At 46.3% G+C, this 26,764-nt stretch overlaps 1 protein-coding gene across 3 annotated transcripts in view; it reads right to left on the bottom strand.

The window, feature by feature from the left end:
* ARNT2 (aryl hydrocarbon receptor nuclear translocator 2) overlaps positions 1–26,764 on the bottom strand; it is a 222,506-nt gene that overhangs the window by 36,826 nt on the left and 158,916 nt on the right. For all 3 annotated transcript variants that reach the window (XM_039912280.1, XM_029066286.2, XM_039912281.1), the window contains 3 exons: positions 11,072–11,148; positions 6,285–6,419; positions 4,251–4,325 (listed from right to left, as the gene is read on the bottom strand). In XM_039912280.1, the coding sequence (XP_039768214.1) occupies positions 4,251–4,325; positions 6,285–6,419; positions 11,072–11,148 (287 nt within the window). The remainder of the gene's footprint in view (positions 1–4,250; positions 4,326–6,284; positions 6,420–11,071; positions 11,149–26,764) is intronic.

Here is a 26,764-nt window from a genome sequence, read left to right as displayed (position 1 = left end):
CCAGCTCTTAGGGCAGTGCTTAGCACATAGTAAGCACTTAACAAATACCATAATTATTCTTATTGTTATTAAACCACAGGCCTGGGAGTCAGAAGGTCATGGGTTCTAATCCCGGCTCCACCACTTGTCCGCTGTGTGCCTTGGGCAAGTCACTTCACTTCTCTGTGTCTCAGTTTCCTCATCTGTAAAATGGGGATTGAGACTGTGAGCCCCACATAGGATAGGGACCGTATCCCACCCGATTACCTTGTATCTACCCCGGTTGGCACAGTGCTTGGCACATAGTAAGAGCTTAACAAATACCACAGTTATTAACCTCAGTGTCACTGACACTGTCCTCTCGTGATTCTCCTCCTCTGCCTTGGGCTGTTCCTTCTCAGTCCCTTTCGGGGGTTCTTCCTCTACGTCTCACCCTCTGTGAGTGGTGGGGGTCCCTCAAGGATAAGTTCTAGGTCCCTTATATTTTCTATCAACACCCACTCCCTTGGGAAAACTCATTTGCTTCCACTGCATCAACTACCGTCTTCATGAGGATGATTCCCAAATCTACTCCTCCAGCCCTGATCTCTCCCTTTTTCTGCAGTCTCGCATTTCCTCTTGCCTTCAGGACATAATAATAATAATAACAAAAATAATGTTATATTTGTTAAGAGCTTTACTATGTGCCAAGCAGTATTTTAAGATCTGGGGTAGATACAAGGTAATCAGATTGGACAAAGTCCCTGTCCTACGTGGGGCTCACATTTTTAAGCCCCGTTTAACAGCTGGGGTAACTGAGGCCCAGAGAAGTGAAGTGAAGTGACTTGCCCAGGGTCACATAGCAGACAAGTGGCGGAGCCGGGATTAGAACCTACGTCCTCTGACTCCCAAGTCCGTGCTCTTGCCACTAGGCCATGCTGATTCCCAAATATCAAACTTAACTTGTCTAAAACATAACTCCTTATCTTTTCACCTAAACCCTGCCCTCCTCCAGATTTTCCTAACTCTGTAGACACTACCAACGTCTGTTTCATAAGCCCAAGACCATGGTATTATCCTCAACTTATCTCGCTCATTCAACCTGGATATTCAGTCTGTCACCAAACCTTTCAGTTTGACCTTCACCAAATTTATCCTTCTTCTCCATCCGAACTGCTGAAATAGTGATACATGCAGTTCTCATTTTCCTCCTTGACTACTGCATCAGGCTCCTCGCTGAACTCCCTGCCTCCTGCCTTTCCCTCTCCAATCCATATTTCTTCTGTTGTCCAGAACATTCTTTCAGTCCTTAGTGATTCACTCAAGAACCTCCAACGGTTGGCCTTAGTGGATAGAACACAGGCTTGGGAGTCAGAAGGACCTGAGTTCCAATTGCAGCTCAACTACTTGTCTTCTTTATGACCTTGGGCAGGTCACTTCGCTTCTCTGTGCCTCACTTACCTCATCTGTAAAATGGGGACTAAGACTGTCATCCCCATATGGGACAGGGACCGTGTCTCATCCAATTTCCTTGTATTCACTCCGGCACTTAGCACAGGGCCTTGCACATAATAAGCACTTAACAAATGCTATTATTATTATTATCCACTGTTGCAAATGGAAACTCCTTACCATTTAAAGCACTCAGCTTTAAAGCACTCAGTCAGCTTCATCCCCTCCTCCCTTACCTCACTGATCTCCTATTAGAACCCATGTGCACACTTTGCTCATTTAACACCAATCTACTCACTTCCCCTACTTGTCTATCCTGCCTCCGACCTTTGGTCCATGTCCTGCCTCTGGCATGGAATCGCCCTTCCTTCTCAAATCCAAGAGACAATGACTCTCACCCTCTTCAAAGCCTTATTGAAGGCACATCTCTTCCAAGAGGACTTCCTAAACTAAGCCCCACTTTTCCTCATCTCCCACTCCCTTCTGAATCACCCTGACTTGTTCCCTTTGCTGTTCGCCCCTCCCAGCCCCACAGCATTTATGTCTATATCTGTAATTTTATTTATTTGTATTGACGTCTGTCTCCCCCCATCTAGATTGAAAGATCATGTGGGCAGGAAATGTCACACTTATTGTACTGTACTTTCCCAAGTGCTTAGTACAGCACTCTGCACACAGTAAGCGCTCAGTAAATACAAATGAATGAATGAATGAATGCCAATCCACAACTCTCTCCATCTTCAAAGCGCCCTCCTTAAAATCACTTCTCCTCTAAGAGGCTTTCCACAACCAAACCCTTACTTCCTCCATCCTATGCATTTGCATGGCCTAAAGGATAAAGCTCAGGTCTGGGAGTCAGAAAGACCGGAGTTTTAATCCCAGCTCTGCCACTTGTCTGCTGTGTGACCTTGGACATGTCACTTTACCTCTCTGGGCCCCAGTCACCTCACCTGCAAAATAGGGATTAAGAAGGTGAGCCCCAGGTGGGACAGGGGCACTGTCCAATCTGACTAGCTTGTATGTACCCCAGCTCTTAGAACAGTGCTTGGCACATAGTTAACGTTTAACAAATACCATCATGATTATTATTATTATTATTATTGCTACCACTCTATGTCTGAATCCCAGGCATCTTCCTGAATGCCTAGAAATCTTTGGAGGCTAGCCTACCACTCCCTGCTCAGGGCTGGCTGCTGAAAGCTCAAAGAAAAAACACTCCTTCCTGTAGTAATAATAATAATTATGCATTTGTTAAGTGCTTGCTGTATGCCAGGCACTGTACTAAGCTCTGGGGCGGATACAAGCAAATCGGGGTGGATACAGTCCCTGTCCCGCAGGGGGCTCACAGTCTCAGTCCTTATTTTACAGATGAGGTAACTGAGACCCAGAGAAGAGAAGTGACTTGCCTAAGGTCACACAGCAGACAACTGGTGGATCCAGGATTAGAACCCATGACCTGCTCATTCCCAGGTCCATGCTCTATCCATTATGCCAAGCCGTACTTCTGGCTCCCCAGTCCACATGTGTTTGGGGCACCTTGAACTTCTCCCCTAGCCCCTACTTCAGGCAGACAAGGACATCTGAGATGTTAACACTATTTGATAAGATCTTAACAATGTAACACATGAAAATTAATCCAGTTCATACCACCTTTCCCTGGATCTACTATTTCCCCTCTCTAATCTCACTCTTCCAGAGTCCTAGCCGCTGGTCTCCAAACCTCCAGGGATCTCCTCCAAGCCCGTCCTGCTTCCTGTGTCCATCCAGGGTGCGCAGCAGAAACTCTCCCCATGTACTGCTCTCCCAGGCTCACAGTCAGTCAACACTATTAACCGAATGCTTACTGCGTGCAAAGCACTGTACTAAGCACTTGGGAGAGTACAACACCAAATACCAACATTATTATATAACAATAAACAGACACATTCCCTGCCCACAATTAGCTTCCAGTCTAGAGGGGGAGATGGGTGTTAAGATAAATAAATTTCAGATATGTACATAAGTGCTGTGGGGCTGGTGTGGGGGATGTGAATAAAGGGAGTAAATCAGGGTGATGCAGAAGGGATGGGAAGAAGGAGGGCTTAGTTAGGGAAGGTCTCTTCGAGGAAATGAGACTTTGAAGGTGGGGAGAGTCTCTGTCTATTGGATATGAAGAGGGAGGGCCTTCCAGGCCAGAGGTAGGATGTGGGGCGAGAGGTGAGCGGCAAGATAGACAAGATCGAGGTAGAGTGAAAAGGTTAGCATTAGAGGAGCATAGCTCATTAACCTCTCTCCCCTAAGATGACCGAAGGAGCTGCGTGAAGCAGCGTGGCTCAGTGGAAAGAGCACGGGCTTTGGAGTCAGAGGTCATGGGTTCGAATCCCAGGTCTGCCACTTGTCAGCTGTGTGACTGTGGGCACATCACTTAACTTCTCGGTGCCTCAGTTACCTCATCTGTAAAATGGGGATTAACTGTGAGCCTCACGTGAGACAACCTGATTACCTGGTATCTACCCCAGCGCTTAGAACAGTGCTCTGCACATAGTAAGCGCTTAACAAATACCAACATTATTATTATTATTCTTCCCCCAAGTTGCCCCTCCACTTTCTCATTCATTCAGTCATATTTATTGAGTGCTTACTTTTGCAGAGCACTGTACTGAGCGCTTGGGAGAGTGCAATACTGCTAATCTTTCTTTCTGATTGGCTCAGTTAGGCATTCAGGCACCACTTAGAGGCTCCACTAGCTTCATCCTCCCTTAAAGCGTAGGGGCTGGTGGAATAGATCATCACAACCTCAATGACCTCATGGAAAATATAAGGACTTCTTGGGGAACAGTGTGGAAGTCCTGGGGCATTACCTGCTGGAAACTCTCTCTCAGATGGCTCTGATCTTCAGGATGGCAGAATTCCAGAATGTCCTTTCCCAGAAGATCCTAGGGATAAAACCAGTCTTTTGAAATGTTGAATTCCACAGTTCCCATTTCACCGCTGTGCCACAGGCATATTCTGTTCCCAAGTATTCTGGGCTCAAATCTCCTCCCCAAGTCTGCTCGGGAAGCTCTGGCCTGCTCTGAGCTCTTTAGATAGATCCTTTTCTAGTTGCAACGAGAGGCAGATCCAAGGCCTGAACACGCCACTGGATAATTATCCTAATTTCATTATTATTATTAATAATGATAATTGTGGTATTTGTTAAGCGCTTACTTTGTGCCAGACACTGTACTGAGCGCTGGGGTGGATACAAGAAAATTGGGTTTGGCTCAGTCCCTGCCCATACAGGGCTCACGTTCTCAATCCCCATTTTACAAGTGAAGTAACTGAGGCCCAGAGAAATGAAGTGGCTTGCCCAAAGCCACCCAGAAGACAAGTGGAACAGTGCTTGGCACACAGTAAGCGCTTAACATATGCTATACATTTTAAGTGGAGGAGCCGAGATTAGAACCCATGACCTTGTGACTCCCAGGCCTGTGCACTAATCCAATACTCCATGAATTGGGGGGGATGCAAAAATCAATCACCATTAAAAAGGAAGTAAATTGATCAAAAAGATGAAGGAAATACAACCTATGGAAGTCAATTTTTGAACTGTAGAACTGTACTCAGTCCACTAAACTTTCTGTAGTGCATAAAAGCAGCATGGCCTAGTGGACAGAGGAAGAGCCTGGGAGTTAGATGGACCTGGGTTATACTCCGGGCTCTACCACTTGCCTGCTGTGCAACCTTGGGCAAGTCCCTTCACTTCTCTATGCTTCAGTTACCTCATCTATAAAATGGGGATTAAAAGTGTGAACCCTATGTGGGACAGGGACTGTGTCCAACTTGATTACCTTGTATTCATTCAATCATGTTTACTGAGTGCTTACTGTGTGCAAAGCACGGTACTAAGCACTTGGGAGAGTACAATATAGCAATAGTCAGACACATTCCCTCTCCACATCTGCCACAGCATTTGGTAGAATACCTGGCATATAGTAAGCGCTTAACAAATACCACAATTATTATTATTATTATCATAAACTCCTAGTTAGGAGCTCATTTACCATCTTCTCTGGAGGTATTCATGGGAATGGCCCCTGATCTGAAAGGAAAGATCCACCGGATTGTAATTTCCTTGAGGGTCGGAATCAAGTCTATTAATACTATTGTACTTACTAAATGCGATTGATGGCTTGATAACAAAACAACCTTCTGAAGAACACACAACAGTTCTACACTAAAACAGGGACAATCAATCCCAAATGGAAACTATTTTAAGAAAAAGTTTTTCTGGAAGTTATTTTTAGAATCAAATCTTTTGAGGATTTTACCTCTCAAAGGCAGAAAAGAATCGCAATCAAACCCAATGAAGTTACAGGGAAACAGCTCTTCAGGCAAAAATCCTTGGGGAAAGTGAGGATGTACCAGCCCATTTCTCAGGTGTTGTCAGGAGCACTGAACTAACTAAACTCTTGTCTGGCACTCTATCAAACAGTTCCAAATCTGCATCCAGAGGAAGAGCCCACATGGAAATACAGGCTCCAGTTGGACCTCAGAGGGTACACCAGTGAATAGTTTACGCATTTGGCCATGTGGAAACATTTTGGTCGCTCTGATGCCACATGGAAACACAGGCTCCAGCTTGAACTGCAGAGTGGATACGAGTGAACGACTGACGTGTTTGGCGATGTTGAAACATTTCACTCACCCTGGTACCGCCCCTGAAGAAGGTCAAATTATTCAGAGAGGCTGCGGATTCTGAGACGGTCCAAAGAAGCTGCTACAAGGCCAGAAGCCCCTCCAGTGGCCCCCTCCCCTGAACTCATCTTCCCATCCAGTTGTCCCAATCTCTCTCCACAGTCGACTCAGAAACGTTACAAATTCCCATGTCGGTCCTGGCTACAAATCCAACTGACCTGTGGCTGGTAGCCAATCACGCTGATGCACCTGGGGTCCACAAAGGTGACGACTCCGTCAGAGTTGTGTCGCGACAAGAACTCGGTGGGGACGGACAGGCTGTTCATGTCCAGGCACACCGGAGAGCTTGTCACCTGGCCCAGCCGGGGATGGTGGAAGCATTGGAAGGACAGAGAGAGGAGAAGGGGAAGAGATGATTTTCTCAGCGATGGGGCACGAGCAAGTTATCAAATACCATTAAAAAAAGAGAGATTTTTGAAAGACAGAAAGGGGACAAAGATGGCACTGAGGCTGTAAAATTTCAGTGACAGGAATGATAGTGGTGTTCATTCATTCAGTTGTATTTATTGAGAGCTTACTGTGTGCAAAGCACTGTTCTACTACTAATAATAATGTTGGTATTTGTTAAGCGCTTACTATGTGCAGAGCACCGTTCTAAGCACTGGGGTAGATACAGGGTAATCAGGTTGTCCCACACATGAGGCTCACAGTTAATCCCCATTTTACAGATGAGGTAACTGAGGCACAGAGAAGTTAAGTGACTTGCCCAAAGTCACACAGCCAACAAGTGGCAGAGCCGGAATTCGAACTCATGACCTCTGACTCCGAAGCCCAAGCTCTTTCCGCTTGAGCCACGCTGCTTCTCTAAGCACTTGGGAGAGTACAATATAACAACAAATAGACACATTCCTGCCCACAGTCTAAAAGTCCTGCAGGGCAGTCTAAAAGGGGGGACAGACATTAAAATGAATGAATGAATGAATGCATGAATGAATGACTAGATAAATAGATGAGACCCTTCCTGGAAAGAGCAAACAACTGGGAAACAGAAGACCTGGGTCTTAATCCTAGTTTTAAGTGCTTAGTATGGTCCTCTCATTAAACCTAACCAATCAATGAATCAATCATATTTATTGAGCACTTACTGTGTGCTTGGGAGAGTACAATATAACAATATAACAAAAACTTTGTGTGACCTTGGAGAAGCATGGCCTGAGAGTCAGAAGGACTGGGTTCAAATTCCAGTTCTGCTCCTCGTCTGCTGTGTGACTTTAAGCAGGTTACTTCACTTCGCTGGGCCTCAGTTACCTCATCCGTAAAATGAGGTATTTTATTTTATCCCCCTCTCAGGGTCACACCTGGAGAGTTTCCAGTTGTCTACCAGTCTCGACTACGGGAGGGAGAGTCAAGCAGAGGTATACCCATTTTATTCCTAGCTGGGGCAGTGTCTAGCGAATGGAAGGCCATCTGTTACAAGTCAAAACTCCCCTGTGCCGGGCAGCAGCAGCATAGGAGTCGAGGGTGGAGACTCAAGTTTACTGTGCGGAAGGAGGCCATGGAAAAGCACTTCTGTATTTTTACCAAGAAAACTCTATGGATACACTACCAGAACGATCACAGATGGAGGTGGGGCGTTCTGGGAGAGATGAGTCCATGACATCGCTATGGGTTGGATACGACTCAATGGCGTAAAACAAAAAAATGAGGATCAGAGTGTGAATTCCATGTGGGACAAGGACTGCGTCCAACCTGATTAGCTTGTAACTACCCCAGGGTTTAGAACAGTGCTTGGCACATAGTAAGTGCTTAGCAAGTACCATTATTATTATTATTCTCTATGCCTCATTTTCCTCATTTGTAAAATGAGGATTAATGACCTCTTCTCCCTCACCTTAGACTGACAAATCCCAAATAGGACAGGGACTTTATCTGACCTGATAATCTTGTATATACACAGTGCTTGGCACAGAGTAAGGGTTAAACAAATACTGCAGTGTCTTTAGGGCACAAACCTAAAGCCCCAACTCCAAGCCTTTCCTGGGAACCCTGACATCAGTTTGTCCATTTTCCACTTCTGTCCTTTCACCCTGATGTATCCTAGGAATTTTGGGACTGTTTCTACAGCCCAGATTAGTTGCTGGTGGGGAAAGGGTGGGCTCCTGGTTATGGGAATCCCTGGCCCCAGAGTCCATTAAGCAGATTCTAGGTAGGTCTCACTAGTTTGTAATTTCCTTCCCATCATGGTGTTTAGCCACGTACCTGATGGGCAAGGAAAGTGCTTGCAAGCTCCCTTGTGTTGTACTCTTCCAAGCGCTTAGTATGGTCCTCTGAACACAGTAAGTTCTCAATAAGTGGATATAGCCTGGGCTTGGAAGTCAGAAGGACCTGAGTTCTAATCCTGGCTTTGTCACTTAATTACCATAATAATAATTAATAATAATTATGATATTTGTTAAGCGCTTACTATGGGCCAAGCATTGTTCTAAGCACTGGGGTAGATACGTGGTAATTAAGTTGGACCCAGTCCTTGTCCTATGTGGGGTTCACACTCTTAATCCCTGTTTAACAGATGGGGTAACTGAGGCCCAGAGAAGTGAAGTGACATGCTCAAGGTCGCACAGTAGACAAATGGAAGAGCTGGGATTATAACCCATGTCGTTCTGACTTCCAGGCCCTTGCTCTAGCCACTATTCCATGTTGTTGCTGCTGTGTGACTTTGGGCAAGTCGCTTCACTTCTCTAGGACTCAGTTACCTCATCTGTAAAATGGAAATTAAGACTGTGATACCCAGGTGGGAGAGGGACTGGGTCCAACCTGATTAGTTTATCGGCACTGGTACAAAATCAGTGCTTAATAAATACCATTAAAAAATACCACTGATTGATTTCTGTGCGAAGTGCCAATCCCCAGCTGCCAACGAGGAAATGAACCAACCTCCGCTTGGTTTTCCAATGATCCGGCAAGTTTTCCCCAGCAGATTCAGGCACCACATACTTGGATTTTGGAGACACTCTGTGTTGTAAGTGCTGGTCTTTATACTTAAAGACCCAAACTACCAGTCTTAAGACAGGAAAGTGAATCATTTCTGGTCAGTTGTTGGCCTGTACAACAGTTCTTTTGCTCTCTTGGGACTAAATTCCCCCTGGAGCTCTTGCTTTTGGCCTAAAGAGGAGTTGGCAAGGGAGGAAGTACATCCAGGATCCTTGAAATGAATCCCTGGCTGTGATGCCGACCGTCCAGATAACCTATGAGAAGCCACACAATCTGGTGACTCAGTTTCTCTGTCAGAAAAACGGGCGACTTGACAATGACATAGTGTGGTTCTGAATCACAGGCACCGGAATAAAACCGCAAGCCAAGAGAAGAACTGACCATCTCTGTGGGCAGGGAATAGGTCTATTTATTGTCGTATTGTATAACAATACAAGCTTCAAAGTGCTTAGTACAGTGCTTTGCACACAGTAAGCGCTTGATAAGTACGACTGAATGAATGAATGAAAGGGTGGTAGGGGAAAGTTGGCTTCAGAAGCAGGAAAAGATTTGCCCTACCCTCCCATTCCATATGATGTCATATATAAACCTGCCCAAATCCCTGAATAATAATAACAATAATGATAATAATAAGAATTGTAGCATTTGTTTAGCACTATGTTCCAGGCACTGTACTAAGCAATGGGGTGGATCCAAGCAAATGGGATTGGACGCATTCCCTGTCCCACATGGGGCTCAGAGTCTCAATCCCCACTTCACAGATGAGGTAACTGTGGTTAAGTACTGACTATGCTAAGCACTGTGTTAAGCGCTGGGTTACTTAGAACTTGATCACATCTATCTGGCTTGGGGCTCATGGCTTGAGCGGGTGCAAATTTAGAGTATTTAGAATGTAGGGAGTGGTGAGAATTGAGAGAGTTTAGAGTGAATTTTAAGAAGCTTTCTCTGTGGAAATCCCACTCTTCCCCTCAGCCCTTGCTACTGAACCACCAATGTTGTTTTTCCTAGTCCCTTTTCTCAGAGATGTTGCTTCTCACTTGGATGCCCACTTTCAAATCCTGAATTGCGGCCATTCCAGGGTCACCCCTTCTCACTGTACCTTAGTCTTGTCTATCTCACCACCAACCTCTTGCCCATATCCTGCCTCTGGCCTGGAACGCCCTCTCTCCTCATATCCAACGGACAATGACTCTCCCCCGCTTCAAAGCCTTATTGAAGGCACATCTCCTCCAAGAGGCCTTCTCAGGCTAAGCTTTCCTTTCCTCTTCTCCCTCCCCCCTCTGGCGTTGACTTATTCCCTTTATTCGTCACCCCCATCCCATCCCCACAGCACTTATGTACCTATCTGTCATTGATTTATTTATATTAATGTGTCTCCTCCTCTAGACTGTAAGCTTGTTGTGGGCAGGGAATGTGACCATTTATTGTGATGTTTCACTTTCCAAGTGTTTAGTGTAGTGCTCTGGACACAGTAAGTGCTCAATAAGTACAAATGAATGAAAGTTGTACTGTCCCAAGTGCTTAGTACACTGCTCTTCGCTATAGGAAGCACTCAGTAAATACCACTGAATGAATAAATGAAGAATGAATGTGGGAAACAGCATGGTGTAGTTGATAGGGCATGGGCCTGGGAGCCAGAAGGTCATGGGTTCTAATCCTGCTCCACCATCTATCTGCTGTGTGCCCCTGGGCAAGTCTCTTTACTTCTCTGTGCCTCAGTTACCTCACCTGTAAAATGCGGATTAAGACTGTGAGCCCCATGAGGGACATGAACTGTGTCCAACCTAAATATCTTGTATCTACCCCTCTACCCCAGCACTTCGTACAGTCCTTGGCACATAATAAGTGCTTAACGAACACCATAATATTGTACTCTCTCAAGCGCTTAGGATAGTGCTCTGCCTGCAGTAAACACTCAATAAATATGACTGAATGAATGAACTGCTTTGAGGGAACACCTCCCTCACCTCCTAGAGCCAGCCCTGAGAGGAAAGAGTGAATGATTGGCTCTTACCTGAAGTCTCCCAATCGCCACGAGGCAATATTTACTGCCTTGTCCTACGTCTGTGTCCTCTTCGGGGATGGTCATACCTGAAACAACCAACGATCGCACCGTCACCCACCGCCCCCGTTCAGGGGTGGGGCGGACCACCGGCCTGGCACTGGTTCACTGGTTCGTCCCTGACAAACGCCATGGGGCTAAATCCCAAATCTTTTGGAGACGGTGGAGGGGTGGGGGTGGGAGGGTGGTGTGTATGTGTGTCTATTCATAATGATAATTATTATTATTGTTGTGGTATTTGTTAAGCGCTTACTATGTACCAGACACTGTACTAACCACTGGGGTGGATATAAGCAAATTGGGTTGGACACAGTCCTTGTCCCACATGGGCTCACAGTCTCAGTCCTAACAGATGAGGTTACCAAGGCACAGAGAAGCAAAGTGACTTGCCCAAGATCACGCAGCAGACAAGTGGCAGAGCCGGGATTAGAATCCATGACCTTCTGACTCCCAGGCCTACGCCATGCTGCTTCTGTGTTGTGGACATGGAATATGTCTACCACCTCTGCTTTACTGTTATATTCCACTCTCCCAAGTCCAAAGTACAGAACTCTGCACAGAGTAAGCACTCAATAAATCTGATTGGTTTTGGGGGGGGCGGGTGTGTCTGCATTTTGGGTAGAAAACGTGTCTACCAATTCTATTATTTTGATATTTTCTACTCTCCCAAGTGCTAAGTACACAGTAAGCACTCAATAAATACAATTGATTGATTAACTTTGTCTATGTGTGTGTGTTGTGGCAGGGAATGTGTCTACTAACTCTATTATATAGTTACATTGGACTCTCTCAGGGATTTAGTACAGTGCTTTGCACACAGTAAGTGTTCCATAAATACGATTGGTTGATTGACTAATTTTGTGTGTGAGTGTGTCTGTGTTATAGGCGGGGAATATATCTACAAACTCTGTTATATTGTTCTACTGTACTCTCCCAAGCACTTAATATAGTGCCCTGCACACTGTAAGCGCTCAATAAATACAATTGATTTATTTCTTGTGGGTGGGCATGCATGTGATATTCAGGTGTTGCTCTTCTGCCTCTTTCTCCTGGCCAGCTGCTGCTTATTTATTTCAACCTTCACTGGACTCCGAGTGGGCCAGTGGGCAGAGGAAACCATAGGATTGGGAATCCACTGCAGCAGGAAAAGGCTGGGTGGAGAAGGAAGCTAAAGCTCTTGGCTAGCTCAGATCTCTTTGATCTTAAGCAGATTTTAATTATCCATGACAGGACCCATTTCACCACACACTGCCCCAGGAAACGGAGAGTAGAGAGGCATTCTGATGGACTCCAGTGGGGGTGACAAGGCCACCACCCACAGCGATGGGTGTATTTCAGGCTGATCCTGCCCCTGCAGGTTTCTACTTGTGAAGAAAGAAAAAGCACTGCCTCCTTGATCTGTTGTAATTCAGCAGTAGAGAAGCAAGCATGGTTTTGGGGATAAAACACGGGTCTGGGAGTCAGAAAGTCATGGGTTCTAATCCTGGCTCCGCCACGTATCCGCTGGGTGCCCTTGGGCAGTCATTTCACTTCTCTGTGCCTCAGTTACCTCATCTGTAAAATGGGGATGGAGACTGGAGGTCCACCTGTGTCCATCCTGATTTGCTTGTATCCAACCCCAGGGCTTAGTAGAGTGCCTGTACATAGTAAGCGCTTAAATAAAAATTTTAAAACCTCCAGTATTCCTGGCTTGGGAGAAGACTTCCCATTTTCCTGCTTCTCACTTGAGAAGGTCTAAGGTCACATCTCCTCCAGGAGGCCTTCCTGATTAAGCTATCTTTCCCTCTCTCAATCTCCCTTCTGTATTGTCTTTGCACATGGATCTGTGATCTTTGGACATTTAATAGTCACCCCCCCGCCCCAGCCCCACAGCACTTATGTATACCATTAAATCATATATTATAAATGACATTCATATTAATGTCTGTCTCCCCCTCTACACTGTAAGCCCATTATGGACGGGGAGCGTGTCTACCCATATGTGCCATCTGACCGAATGTCTGCAAATTAAGGTCGCGATAAACCCATGTGATTAATAATGTCCAGCTGGGGCCCAAGCAGTGTGGCCTAGTGGCTAGAACATGGGCCTGGGAGTCAGAAGGACCTAGGTTCTAATCCTGGCTCCGCCACTTGTCTGCTGTGACCTTGGGCAGGTCACCTCAGTTCTCTGTGCCTTAGTTACCTCACCTGTAAGACTATGAGCCCCTCATGGGACAGGGACTGTTTCCACCCCAATTTGCTGGTATCCACCCCAGCGCTTAGGACAGTGCCTGGCACATAGTAAGCGCTTAACAAATACCACAATTATTATTATTAAAGATGCCACATCAGCCCTCATTTTTGGCTTGAGAACTTCATCCTGAGGTGAAGGAAGAGGCTGGGGAATGGCGTAGAGGATAGAGCACAGGCCTGGGAGTCAGCAGGTCCTGGGTTCTAATCTCTTTCTGCTACTTGTCTGGTATGTGGCCTTGGGCAAGTCACTTCACTTCTCTGTGCCTCAGTTACCTATCTGGAAAATGGGGATTAATACTGTGAGCCGTAAGTGGGATAGGGACTGTATCCAACCCGATTTGCTTGTATCCACCCCAGCGCTCAGTACAATGCCTGGCAAAGAATAAGCGATTAACAAATACCATAATAATAATAATTATTATTCTATCCCCTGGGGAACCACGGTGGTCAGGCTGCTTCCAGCCAGTTGTTGGTGAGCCAGAGCGGGAAGGGTCATGGGATACTGGTGCTCACCGCTCACAGACGAGGATAGGCCCGCCCTAGACAGCGGAATTTTCCCAAGCCAAAGAGATGGGGAACAGGGAAAAGCAGGACATGGAACTGGATGCCAGTCAACAGGCCCTTCCCGTCCCATACTCTGAGAGTTTAAATATTTACTTAAAATAGTAAACATTTTTACAGAAACCGGGCATTTGTACATTCAGAAGTCCCAACCCTAATTTAGATCCATTTATTTTGACTGAACCAGTGAAACTATTTTGAAAACAAGCACTTAACTGCTTCGAGTGGGGTCGGTAAGTTTGCAATTCATTAACCGATTGTTTGCGCCATAATAAGATTAATTGTTCAAAGCCCATCAAAGGGATCAAAGGGGATTCTTGTACAGTTTTCCAGTAAATGTTCCCCAAATGAAGGCCTTTTGCAGGAGGGTATATTTGCCTTTCATCGGAGATTTCCAAACTACGTTCTTTTGTCTGAATTTCAAAATTTAGAGAAACGGGCTTTGAATGTGGAATCTGAAATGGAGAGAGTCTGAGCCCCTGCTGCGCGAGGGAGAGGGCGGTGGTAGCAGATGACTTAGATGCCCCCCGGGTCCACCCATACCTGAGGGGTGGGTTGGCATTGGCAGAATCTGGGACCACAAAGCAAGCACCCCCTTATATTCACTGTACCAGGACCAGAATCAGCTGGTGGTAGGAGAGATGAGCACAGATGGTTCTGGAGAAAGGGCTCGGTTGGCAAGAGGGCATTGACCCTCTGCAGAGGAGTCACAGCTAAGAAAGCAGGGTGGCCTAGTGGATACAGCCCGGTTCTGGGAGTCAGCAGGACTTTAGTTCTAATCCCGATTCTGCCCCTTGTCTGCTGGGTGACCTTGGGAAAGTCACTTCACTTCTCTGGGCCTCTGTTCCCTCATCTGTAAAACGGGGATTGAGACTGGCAGCCCCATGAGGGACGGGGACTGGGTCCAATCCAATTTGCTTGTATCCACTCCAGAGCTTAGTATAGTGCCCGGCACATAGTATGCACTTAACAAACACCACAATTATTATTATTATTATTGTTAGCTAAGGTGCATGTTGGAGGGTCTCCTACCCTCCCTCCTTCCCAACTTACCCTCTGCTGTGGAAACATCCCAGAATGCTCGGTATATTTCCGGGCAAACAGCCAAGGAGAAGGGCAGCCCAGGGACATACAAAGAAGCAATCTGGCTTAGTGGATGGAGTCCTGGCCTGGGAGTCAGAAGGATCTGGGTTCTAATCCCAGCTCCACCACTTGTCTGCTGTGTGACCTTGGGCAAGTCACTTCACTTCTCTGGGCCTCAGTTTTCTCATCGGTAAAATGGGGATTAAGACTACGAGTCCCATGTGGGACTGGGACTGTGTTTGACCTGTTTAACTTGCATCCAATCCAGTGTTCAGAACAGTGCTTGGCACACAGAAAGTGCTTACTAAGTACCATTATTTTATTTATTGATTTTTTTTTTGAGAGCATGAGGGGACGAAAGGGAGAGGCAATAAGACTGAAACAAGAAATTAAAGCAACATGGCCTTGTGGAAAGAGGATGGGCCTGAGAATCACAAGGCCTGGATTTTGAATCCTGGCTTGTCCGCTCCCAAACTCCTCTCTCTCTCAGGACTTCTCCTCATCCCTCTGGCTCATGCCAAGCCTCCTCAGCTCAATCCCATCCAACTCCTTCCCATTCCTTGGGCTATTTTGACCCTGCCTCCCCTTCCTCACCCCATCACCCTCCCCTTCCTCACCCCTATCATCTTCCCCTTCCTCACCCCATCATCCTCCCTTCCTCACCCCTATCATCCTCCCCTTCCGCACCCCTATCATCCTTTCCCAGCACCACTCCTTATCCCCCTCTGCTGACACCAGTCCCCATCAACTCACTCCCATCCAACCCCTCACGCCCTGCAGACCCCGTCACCCGCCTCAACCAAGTATGGCCTGTGGAACCCCCACTCCATTTTAGGAAAGTTTCTTTTCTTCCTTGACCTGTTCCTGACCCAGTCACTGCTCCTTCTCACCATTACTGAAACTTGGGTCTCCCTTAAATGACCGGTCTGTTTCCCCTGCTGCTCTCTCCGGGAGAGGGGTTCATTTTCTCCCACTCCCCAAGACTCACTGGGAAAGGGGGAGGTGTTAGCTTCTTTTTTACTCTCTTACTGTCCTCTTGCTCATTATGGCAGGGAATGTACCTGTTATATTGTCCTCTCCCAAGCGCTTAATACAGTGGTCTCATCCCATCTCCTGCCTTCTCTTAAAATCCACCCCCTCCACCTGTCCCCATCCCTGCATACCGCATAAAAGCATTTACCCCCTCCCTCCTTCCCTATCTGGCCACCATCTGTAATGGTTCACTTTTCAATGACTTCTTCCCCACTGCTTTCAAATATGCTCATGAGTCCCCTAATCCTAAAAAAAACCCCTCCTTCTAGTTATCACCTCATCCACCTCCTACCATTCCTCTCCAAACTCTTACAGAGAGTGGAACCGTTGACATCTGAAATTAAACATGTCCAAAACAGAACTCCTCATTTTATCATCCAAACCCTGTCCTCCCCGTGTCTTTCACTTCACTTTAGGAAAGTCCTCCCTATCTCTCAAGCCCCTGACCTTGGAATCATCCTCAACTCATCTATCTCATTCAACTGACATAATAATAATAACAATAATAATCGGGGTATCTGTTATGCACAAACTATGTGACAGGCACTGTATTAAGCGCTGGGATGGATAAAAACAAATCAGGTTGGACACAGTCCCTGTCCCAAGTGGGGCTTACAGTCTCTATTGCCCTTTTACAGATGAGGTAACTGAGGCCCAGAGGAATGATGTGACTTGCCCATGGTCACACACAGCAGACAAGTGGCAGAGCTGGGATTGGAACCCATGACCTCTGACTCCCAGGCCCAGGCTCTATCCACTAGGCTATGCTGCTTCTCCTAACCAACCTGTCACCAAATCCTGTAGGTTCTACTTTTCAACATCCCTAAAATCCACCCTTTCCTCTCCATGCAAACTTCTACCATGTTAATCTAAGCATTTATCCTCTCCTGTCTTGATTACTGCATCAGCCTCTTCTCTGTCCCCTATGTCTCCACATTCCAGTCCTTACTTCAATCTGTTTCTCAACCATTTTCTGAAAAAAAATTCAGTCTACCCCTTCCCACTCCTCAAGAACCTCCAATAGTTGCCCATCCACTTCAGCAACAAACAGAACCACCTTACCAGAGGCTTTAAAGCACTCAACCAACTCACCCACTCTTACTTTACTTTGCTGATTTCCTACTACAATCCAGTCTGCACACTAATTCTCTAATGTCAAGTTACTCTGTTCCTCAGTGTCATCTATCTCACTGTTGACTCCTTACCAATGTGGAATTTCCCCCACCCTCTTCCCGTCCCATATAATAATAATAATAATAATGTTGGTATTTGTTAAGCGCTTACTATGTGCCGAGCACTGTTCTAAGCGCTGGGGTAGACACAGGGGAATCAGGTTGTCCCACGTGGGGCTCACAGTCTGCATCCCCATTTTACAGATGAGGTAACTGAGGCACCGAGAAGTTAAGTGACTTGCCCAAAGTCACACAGCTGACAAGTGACCGAGCCGGCATTCGAACCCATGCCCTCTGACTCCAAAGCCCGTGCTCTTTCCACTGAGCCACGCTGCTTCTCTATATACAACAGACCACCATTCTCCCCACTTCCAAAATCTTTAAAATCACATCTCCTCTAAGCGAACTTCTCCAGAATAAGCCCTCTTTTCTCCCACTCCCTCTCCTTTCTGTGTTATCTACTCACTTGGATCTGTACCCTTAAAGCACTTGATAGTCACTGAACCCTTAGTTCATGGTACTTATGTCCACATCCTTAATTTATTTATATTAATGTCTGTCTCCCCTTCTAAACTGTAAGTCTAGAAAGGGAACATGACTTCCAACATGGTTATGTTGTACTCTCCTTGTCTCACATGAGGCTTGCAATAATAATAATAATAATAATAATGGTATTTTTTAAGCGCTTACTACATCCCAAGCACTGTTAATAATATTGGCATTTGTTAAGCACTTACTATGTGCATAGCACTATTCTAAGCACTGGGGTAGATACATGGCAATCAGGTTGTCCCACGTGGGGCTCACAGTCTTAATCCCCATTTTACAGATGAGGTAACTGAGGCACAGAGAAGTTAAGTGACTTGCCCACAGTCACACAGCTGACAAGTGGCAGATCGGGGATTCAAACCCATGACTTCTGACTCCAAAGCCCGTGCTCGTTCCACGGAGCCATGCTGCTTCTCTCTTCATCCCTTATTTTACAGATGAGGGAACTGAGGCCCAGAGAAATGAAGTGACCAGCTCAAGGTCATAAAGCAGACATGTGGTGGAGCTGGGATTAGAACCCACATCCTCTGACTTCCAGGCCTGTGATCTTTCTACTAGGCCATGCTGTGATATGTCACATTTACAACCCTAACTGGATCCTCCCATCCAGATAGACATGTAGCCTCCACAGGACATGCTTTGCTGAGCACTTGTTCCTCTTCCTGTTCTCCACTTTACATGGTCATTTACCCAGGAGGTGAGAAGCAGTGTTGCCTAATGGTTGGAGCACAGGCCTGGGAGTCAGAAGGCCCCAGGTTCTCATCCCACCTCTGCCACCTTTTTTTTAACGGTATTTGTTCAGCAAGTCCCCCATGGGGCTCACAGTCTTAATACCCATTTTACCCGGGAGGTAACTGAGGCAGAGAAGTGAAGTGACTTGCCCGAGGTCACATAGCAAACAAGTGGTGGAGGCAGGATTAGAACTCAGGTCCTCCAGACTCCTAGGCCCATGCTCTAACGCCCAGAAAACACTGCTTCTCACATCTTGTGTAACTGGCCTTAGTACAGTGCTCTCTGCACAGTAAGCGCTCAATAAATACGATTGACTGACTGACTTATTGACATCAGGCCACACTCTCCTCAGTACTTTTGGGACAGGAAGGACGATGGGGTGATTAAGAGGGATGGGAAATTTAGGAAGAGGAGTTGGATTAGTGGGGAAGATGCACTGTTCCCTTTGCTACATATTGAGCTCAAGGTGGTGGCTAAATTTACAGGTGGAGATGGCCTGAAGGCAAGCAGAGATGAGAGATTGTAGGTTAAATGAGAACTCGGGCCTAGAAAGATTGATTTGGAGTCACCCAGATAGAGATGGTAGCTAAAGCCAGGAGGAGCTGCAAGATGTTGACACATTTCTTGTTTAGATGCAAGTAGGGTTTTTTTCACCTCGGGGTCATTTTCGTCAAAAGAGCCTTCGTGATATCTCCTTTCCTGACCCACAGCTTGGCTGGTACACAGTGTCTCTGAGAAGGGTCCAATCTCTCCTGAACCAGGTCACGTGTCCTCATTCCAACAGAGCTACTGAGGGATGTAGTTGCAGAGGGCCTTTATTTTTCGGGAGCTCGACATAAGAGGAAATGCCCCCAAACAGCCCTTCTCGGTTTGTCTGAATTGAGTCCCACCGCCCCGCCCCCCAAATGACCAGTGCCGCCCCAAACGTTGGGGAGAAGTGGGCTTAGTAGGGTGAACTTCGAGGTCATCCCTGGGAGTCATTGAAAACAGACGTCCCATTTAAAGATGTCCCTGAAGACGCAATCGGTTTTAGATGGGCTCTCCTGTGGTTAAGGGCACAGGGTGTTTTATTAGCAGTAAAAAGGTTCATCATAGCAAACCTAACTCTCCCAGGCCCTAGAGCCCTTGATGATCTTGTCAATCCCTTGGTCCACTAGAGGTTATTTCTGCTTCTCTCTCCTGCCTTTCAGCAAGACTGCACCAACCCCCTCAAGAGATCAGCCTGGTCTGAAAAATTATTCAGGAATTGGCATTTCAGCTTCCGGCTTTTTCGAATGGAAATGATTTCATCATGCAGATATCTTAAAGACCCAGAACAATTATCTTGGGACTTCGGGTCACAGAATTGGGCACGAAGGAAACAGGAAACAGAGGGCTTAAAATTACAGGTAAAAATAGATTTGGAGTTCCGAACTCTGCCACCTTTGGGGATAGCTTGGAAGCTTGAAAGTCACTGAATGGTGTTGGCCTTCTAATCTGCTTGACCTAACTGCTGCAGAGCCGTGAGTAGAACCCTCGACCTCTGACTCCCACACCCGTGCTCTTTCCACTAAGCCACGCATTGCCGACGCCAACTGCTTCAGATTTTTGACTCCCTCTTTAAACCCACATCTCTTGCCTATAATGACCTTGCTATCTGTGTCATCAACACACTGAAACCATCCAGCATGAACTCTCTAAAAATCTCCCTCACTCAACCTCCTTATTCAATCTGTCATCAAATCCTGTCAGTTCTTTCTTCACAACATTTCTAGAATCCCCGTGTTCCTCTCGGACCAAACTGTTGCTTCTCTGCTGGTCCAAGGACTTGTCATGAACCTCCTTGCTAACCTCCCTGCTTCCAGGCTCTCCCTGCTCCAGTTTATACTTTGCTGCCCAGTTGATTTTTCTAAAAACTAATTCTGCGCAAGTCCACCACTCCTCAAAACTCAAATATTTCCAGTGGTTGCCCATCCATCTCTGCATCACCTGGAGACTCCTTGCTTAAAGGCACTCGATCAGCTCTCCCTCTCCTATCTAACCTCACTCTTCTCCCGCTACAACCCAGCCTGCAAAGTCACTCCTTCAACACCAATATAGTTAGTCTGACTTGATCATGTCTCTCTCATTGTTGGCCTCTTGCCTGGAATTCCCGCCCCCCGCATATCCAACAGAATGCCACTCTCCCTAACTTTAAAGCCATATTAAAACCTTCTCTCCTCCAGGAAGTCTCCCTGAATAATCAATCAGTTCCCCACCCTATTAGCTCTCCCATCTGTGTCACCTATGCCACTGGATTCTCTACCATTTATGCATTTTGATACTCATCTCACCTCAGTCCCAGAGCACTTATGAGAAGCAGCATGGCCTAGTGGAGTCAAACAATCAGTGGTATTTATTTAGCACCTACTACATGCAGACCACTGTACTAAGTGCTTGGGAGAGTAGGGAAGCAGTGTGGCTTAGTAGAAAGAGCTTGGGAGTCAGAGGTCATGGGTTCCAACCCCAGCTCTGCCACTTATCAGCTGTGTGCCTTTGGGCAAATCACTCAACTTCTCTGTGCCTGTTACCTCATCTGTAAAATGGGGATTGAGTCTGTGAGCCCCATGCAGGTCAATCTGATTACCTTGTATCTACCCCAGTGCTTCGAACAGTGTTTGGCATATAGTAAGCACTTAATAAATACCATTAACATTATTATTATTACAATATAACCAAATTAGAAGACACGTTCCCTGCCCATAATGAGCTTATGGTTTAGAGGGGAAGACAGATGTTAACATGAATATATAAGTAATTCACAGGATATAATTTAAAATGTGTACCTTGGTGCTTTGGGATTGGGGTGGAGCAAATATCAAATGTCCAAAGGTGACAGATTTAAGTGCATAGATGAGGAGAAGGGAGAGCGAGCCGGGGAAAAGAGAGTTTAATTGGGGAAGGTCTCTTGGAGAAGATGTGACCTTAATAATGTTTTGAAGGTGGAGAGAGTGGTGATCCAGCGTCTGTGGATGGGGAAGGAGTTCCAGGATTGGGGGATGACACGGGAGAGGGGTCGGTGGTGACATAAATGAGATGGGGGCATCGTGAGTAAGCTGGCGCTAGAGGAGCGACTGTGTGGGCTGGGCTGGAGTAGGAGATCACTGAGGTGAGATAGGAGGAGAATAAGTTGATTGAGTGGTTTAAGACGATGGTAAGAAGATTCCGTTTGATGTGGAGGTGGACGGGCAGTCATTGGAGGTTTTCGAGGAGTGGGGAGATACGGACTGACCATTTTTATTGCTAATGATCCGTGTAGCAGAGTGAAGTATGGATTAGAGTGGGGAGAGACCGGAGGCTGGGAGGTCAGTGAGGAGGCAGATGCAGTAGTCAAGGCCGGACAGGAAAGGTGTTCGGATCAGCAGGGTAGCAGTTTGGATGGAGAGGAAAGAACAGGGGCCTGAGTCAGAAGACCTGGGTTCTAAGACAAGTTCTGCCACTTACCTTCTAGGTGACCTGGGGTAAGTCACTTCACTTCCCCGTGCCTCAGTTTCCTCATCTGTTAAATGGTGCTTAAATCTACTCCCTCCTACTTGGATTATAAACCAGCCCCAGATGGGACAAGGATTGAAAAAAATACTATAATAATAATAATTATGACTTATTTCCATAGCCTTATACTGAACCGCTTCTCCTGTCTGTAATTTATTTTAAGGTCTGACTTTGCTATTAGCTTTTAATCTCCTTGAGGGCAGGGATCACGTCTACTAACGCCATTGTATTGTACTCTCCCAAACATTTAATGCAATGTTCTGCAAACAATAAGCCTTGAATAAAAACCACTGGTTGATTGATTGGAAGATACTGGCCAACTCAGTGTCTCTGCTTCGTAATAGAAAACCAATGCGTGTCTTTTCCTTACACAAATGTGACTTATTAAGGATGCGTCTCTTCATTCAACAGAAACTCTCCTAAGAAGGGCAATGATCAATCAATTGTATTTATTGAGCGCTGTGTGCTCAGACTGTACTTAGCAGTTGGGGTAGTGTAATAGAGCAGAGTTGGTAGACATGTTCCCTGCCCACAATGAGCTTAAACTCTAGCCAGAGTTTACAGTCTAGATGATCTCCTTCTTGCCAAATTCAATGGCCTCTACTTGATGCTCACCTACTCTATCTCTCAGCACCATCTGACACTGAGGATCAACCCCTTCTCCTTGAAATATTATATAACCTTGGCCTCTCTAACTGTCCTCTCCTCCTAGATCTCTGGCCATTCCTTTTCTGTTTTGGGGTTTTTTTCCTCCTCTACCTCTAACAGTTGGGGTCTCTCAAGGCTCAGTTCTGGGTCCCCTTCCATTCTCCATCTACACTCACTCCCTTGGAGATCTTGTTTGCTCCCTTGGCTTCAACTACCTTCTCTTAGTGGATGACACCCAAATCTACATATCCAGCCCTGATCTCTCTCCCTCTTTGCAGTCTCACATTTCCTCGCCTTCAGAACAACTCTACTTGGATTTCCCACCGACAACTCAAACTTAAAATGTCCAAAACAGAAACTCCTCATCTTCTAAGCTTGTTATGGGCAGAGAACATGTCTGCTAAGTCTGTTGTGTTGTACTCTCCCAAACACTGAGTACAGTGCTCTGCACATAGTAAGTACTCAATCGATACTACTGATTGATTGATTGATTCCCACCCAAACCCTGTCCTCCCCTTTCTTGCCCACCACTGTAGACAACACCACCATCCTCCCCGCCTCACAAGCCCACAATCTTGACATTATCTGCGACTCATCTCTTTCATTCAACCCACATATTCATTCTGTCACCAAATCCTGTCGGTTCTACCATTTCTTGAATCTGACCTTACCTCTCCATCCAAACTGCTACTGTGATGATGTTATTTGCTGAACTGTACTTTCCAAGGACTTAGTACAGTGCTCTGCATACAGTAAGTGCTTAATAAGTACTATTGAATGAATGAATGGAGCACTTCTCATAACTGCCCCCCTGCACACGACTACTGCATCAGCCTCCTCAATGCTCCAGTCACTCCCCACTCCAGGCCATACTTCATTCTGCTGTCCAGATCATTTCTTTAAAAAAAAAAAATTCAGGTTGCCCATCCCCCTCCTCATCAAACAGAAACTCCTTACCATCTTCTTTAAAGCACCTAATCATTTTTCCCCATTCTATCTTACCTGGCTACTCTCTTACTACAAACCAGCCCACACACTTCGCTCCTCTAATGCCAACCTACTCACTGTACCTCTATCTCAACTATCTCGCTGCTGGCCTCTCACCCACATCCTGCCTCTGGACTGGAGCGCCCTTTCTCTCTTCTTAGATGACAGACCACCGTTTTTCTCAACTTCAAAGCATTACTAAAAGCACATCTACAAAAGGTCTTCCCTAACTAAGTCCTCTTTTCCCTAATCCATCTCCTTGCTGCATCATCCTTGACCTTGGATCTGTACCCTTTAAGAACCTGATATTCACCTCACCTTCAAGTCCCAAACAACTTCTGTACATAACCATAATTAATTTTCAAGTCTGTTTCCGCCTCTAGACTGTCAGCTCTTTCTGGGCAGTGTACATGTCTACCAACTCTATTGTATCATGCTTTCACAAGCTCTGCACACAGTAAGCGCTCCATAAGTACCACTGAATGATTGAGAACATTATGGTTGCAGGCAAACATTAGGTGTGCACAAACCTGGGAATAAAATGTGAACACCTCTAGCAACAAAACGTGGTATAATCCACCTTTTCCCTCTTAGAGCCCTTCCCACAGGGCATCCTTCAAGCCAGAAACTGCCAGGGAGCCTGGTAATAGAGCTACTCAGTATCTACATCATGGCCTAGTGGAAAGATTACGGGATTGAGAATCAGGAGACTTGGGTTGCTTGCTGGGTGACCTTGGTCAAGTCACTTAACTTCTCTGTGTTTGCTCATCGGTAAAAATAGGCATAAAATATTGGTGCTCCCTCTTTGTCAGGCTGAGAGCCCCATGTGGGACAAGGATTGTGTCCAACCTACTAGCCACACACTCTTTTGTTCTCCCTTCTGGACTCCCTTCTGGACAGATGGCTTCCCAGGGGCCTAAAGCAAACAGCCATCTCAGCCAAGACAAGTTCCACTAACACCCACGCCCAGTGAGTCAACAGCAGAACCTCAATTTCGTCAATATAATAATAATGTTGGTATTTGTTAAGTGCTTACTATGTGCCGAGCACTGTTCTAAGCGCTGGGGTAGACACAGGGGAATCAGGTTGTCCCACGTGGGGCTCACAGTCTTAATCTCCATTTTACAGATGAGGGAACTGAGGCACAGAGAAGTGAAGTGACTTGCCCACAGTCATACAGCTGACAAGTGGCAGAGCTGGGATTCGAACTCATGAGCCCTGACTCCAAAGCCCGTGCTCTTTCCACTGAGCCATGCTGCTTCTCCAGTAATGATGTTGGTATTTGTTAAGCACTTACTAAGTGCAGACACTATTGTAAGTGCTGGGGTAGACACAGGGGAATCAGGTTGTCCCACGTGGGGCTCCTTCCCTGTTGGGTATCAGCTAGAGTTCCTAGGGAATCAATCAATCGATCATATTTATTCAGAGCTTGCTGGATACAGCACAGATCCAGGAGTCAGAAAGATCTGGGTTTGCCACTTACCTGCCGTCGGCAAGTCACTTTTTTTGTGGTATTTGTTAAGGGCTTACCATGTGCCATGCACTGTCCTAAGCACTGGGGCAGATACGAGGGGATCAGGTTGGACACAGTCCCTGTCCCACATGGGGCTCACGGACATAATCCCCATTTTACAGATGAGGTAACTCAGGCATAGAGAAGTGAAGTGACTTGCCCAAGGTTACGTAGAAGACAAGTGGCTGAGCCGGGACTAGAACCCAGGTCCTTCTGCCTCCCAGGCCCGTGCTCTGACCATTAGGGCATGCCCTCATCTGTAAAATGGGGAATTTGATGGTGAGCCCCATGTGGGACAGGGACTGTGTCCAACCGATTAGCTTGTATCTACCCCAGTGCTTAGTACAGTGCCTGGCACAAAGTAAACACTTAACAAAGACCATTAAAAAGGACCATTAAAAAAAGAACTGTACTAAGTGCTTGGAAATGTACAATGTAACAGAGTTGGTAGAGATGTTCCATGTCCACAGGAAGCTTATGATCTAAGAGGGAATGTCCTACTTAGATTAGGAATCCTGTATAGGCAGGATTTAGGTTTAACATGTTAATTCTATACTCACATCAGCACTTAATACAGAGCTTGGCACATAGTAAGCACTGAATAAATACCAGAACAATAATAATAACAAATACTACGATTATTGTTATTATTATTATTCTGGCTAAGAGCTGGTACAGAAGCAGTGGGGCCTAGTGGAAAAAATAGGGCCTGGGAGTCAGAAGGACCTGAGTTCTAATCCGGGCTCTGCTACTTGCCTGCTGTGTGATGGGCAAATCACTGAACTTCTCTGGGACTCAGTTACCTCATCTGTAAAATGGAAAGTAAGACTGTGAGCCCTCTGTGGGACAGGACTATGTCCAACCCGATTATCTTGTATCTATCTTAGCGCTAGTTCAGAGCCTGGCAGATAATAAGTGCTTGACAAATACCATACAAACAACACAAAACACCCCCAGGAAATCCTGTTGAATGTGATTTATGGGGGAATCCAGCCACCAGGTAGTTATCTCTTTTTGAATGGTATTTGTTAAGTGGTTCCTATGTGCCAGGCTCTGTACTAAGTGCTGTGATAGACACAAGTTAATCAGGTTAGACACATTCCATGTTCCACATAGGGCTGCCAGTCCTAATCCCATTTTACAGATGAGGTAATGGAGGCACAGAGAATAACTGTAATAATAATAATGGCATTTGTTAAGTATGTGCCAGGCACCGTTCTAAGCACTGGAATAGATACAAGCTTATCAGGTTGGACACAGTTCCTGTCCCTCATGGGGCTAACAGTCTTAATCCCCATTTTACAGCTGAAGTAACTGAGTCAAGTGAAGTGACTTGCATAAGATCACACAACAGACAAGTGGAGGAGTCAGAATTAGAAACCAGGTCCTTCTGACTCTCAGCCGCATCCCTGTCCACTGGACCACGCTCCTTCTCAGGCCAGAGAGCGGACCAGCAGTGGTGGGATGGAGTGGGGACAAGGGGGGCCCGGCTGTGACCGCCCCCCATGATAGCCAGCCCCAACTGGGGGGAACTTCCCCGAGGTCGAACCCCAAAGGGGTCCAATCTGCCGGCCGTAGCCAGGGCGGAATGCTTCGACCCCGGCCTGAGATTCAGATAAAAGCAGC

The sequence above is a fragment of the Ornithorhynchus anatinus genome, chromosome 5, assembly GCF_004115215.2.
Source record: "Ornithorhynchus anatinus isolate Pmale09 chromosome 5, mOrnAna1.pri.v4, whole genome shotgun sequence".
NCBI lineage: Eukaryota > Metazoa > Chordata > Mammalia > Monotremata > Ornithorhynchidae > Ornithorhynchus > Ornithorhynchus anatinus.
The sequence above is the reverse complement of the archived record's forward strand: the minus strand, read 5'-3'. Positions and strand labels throughout refer to the sequence as shown.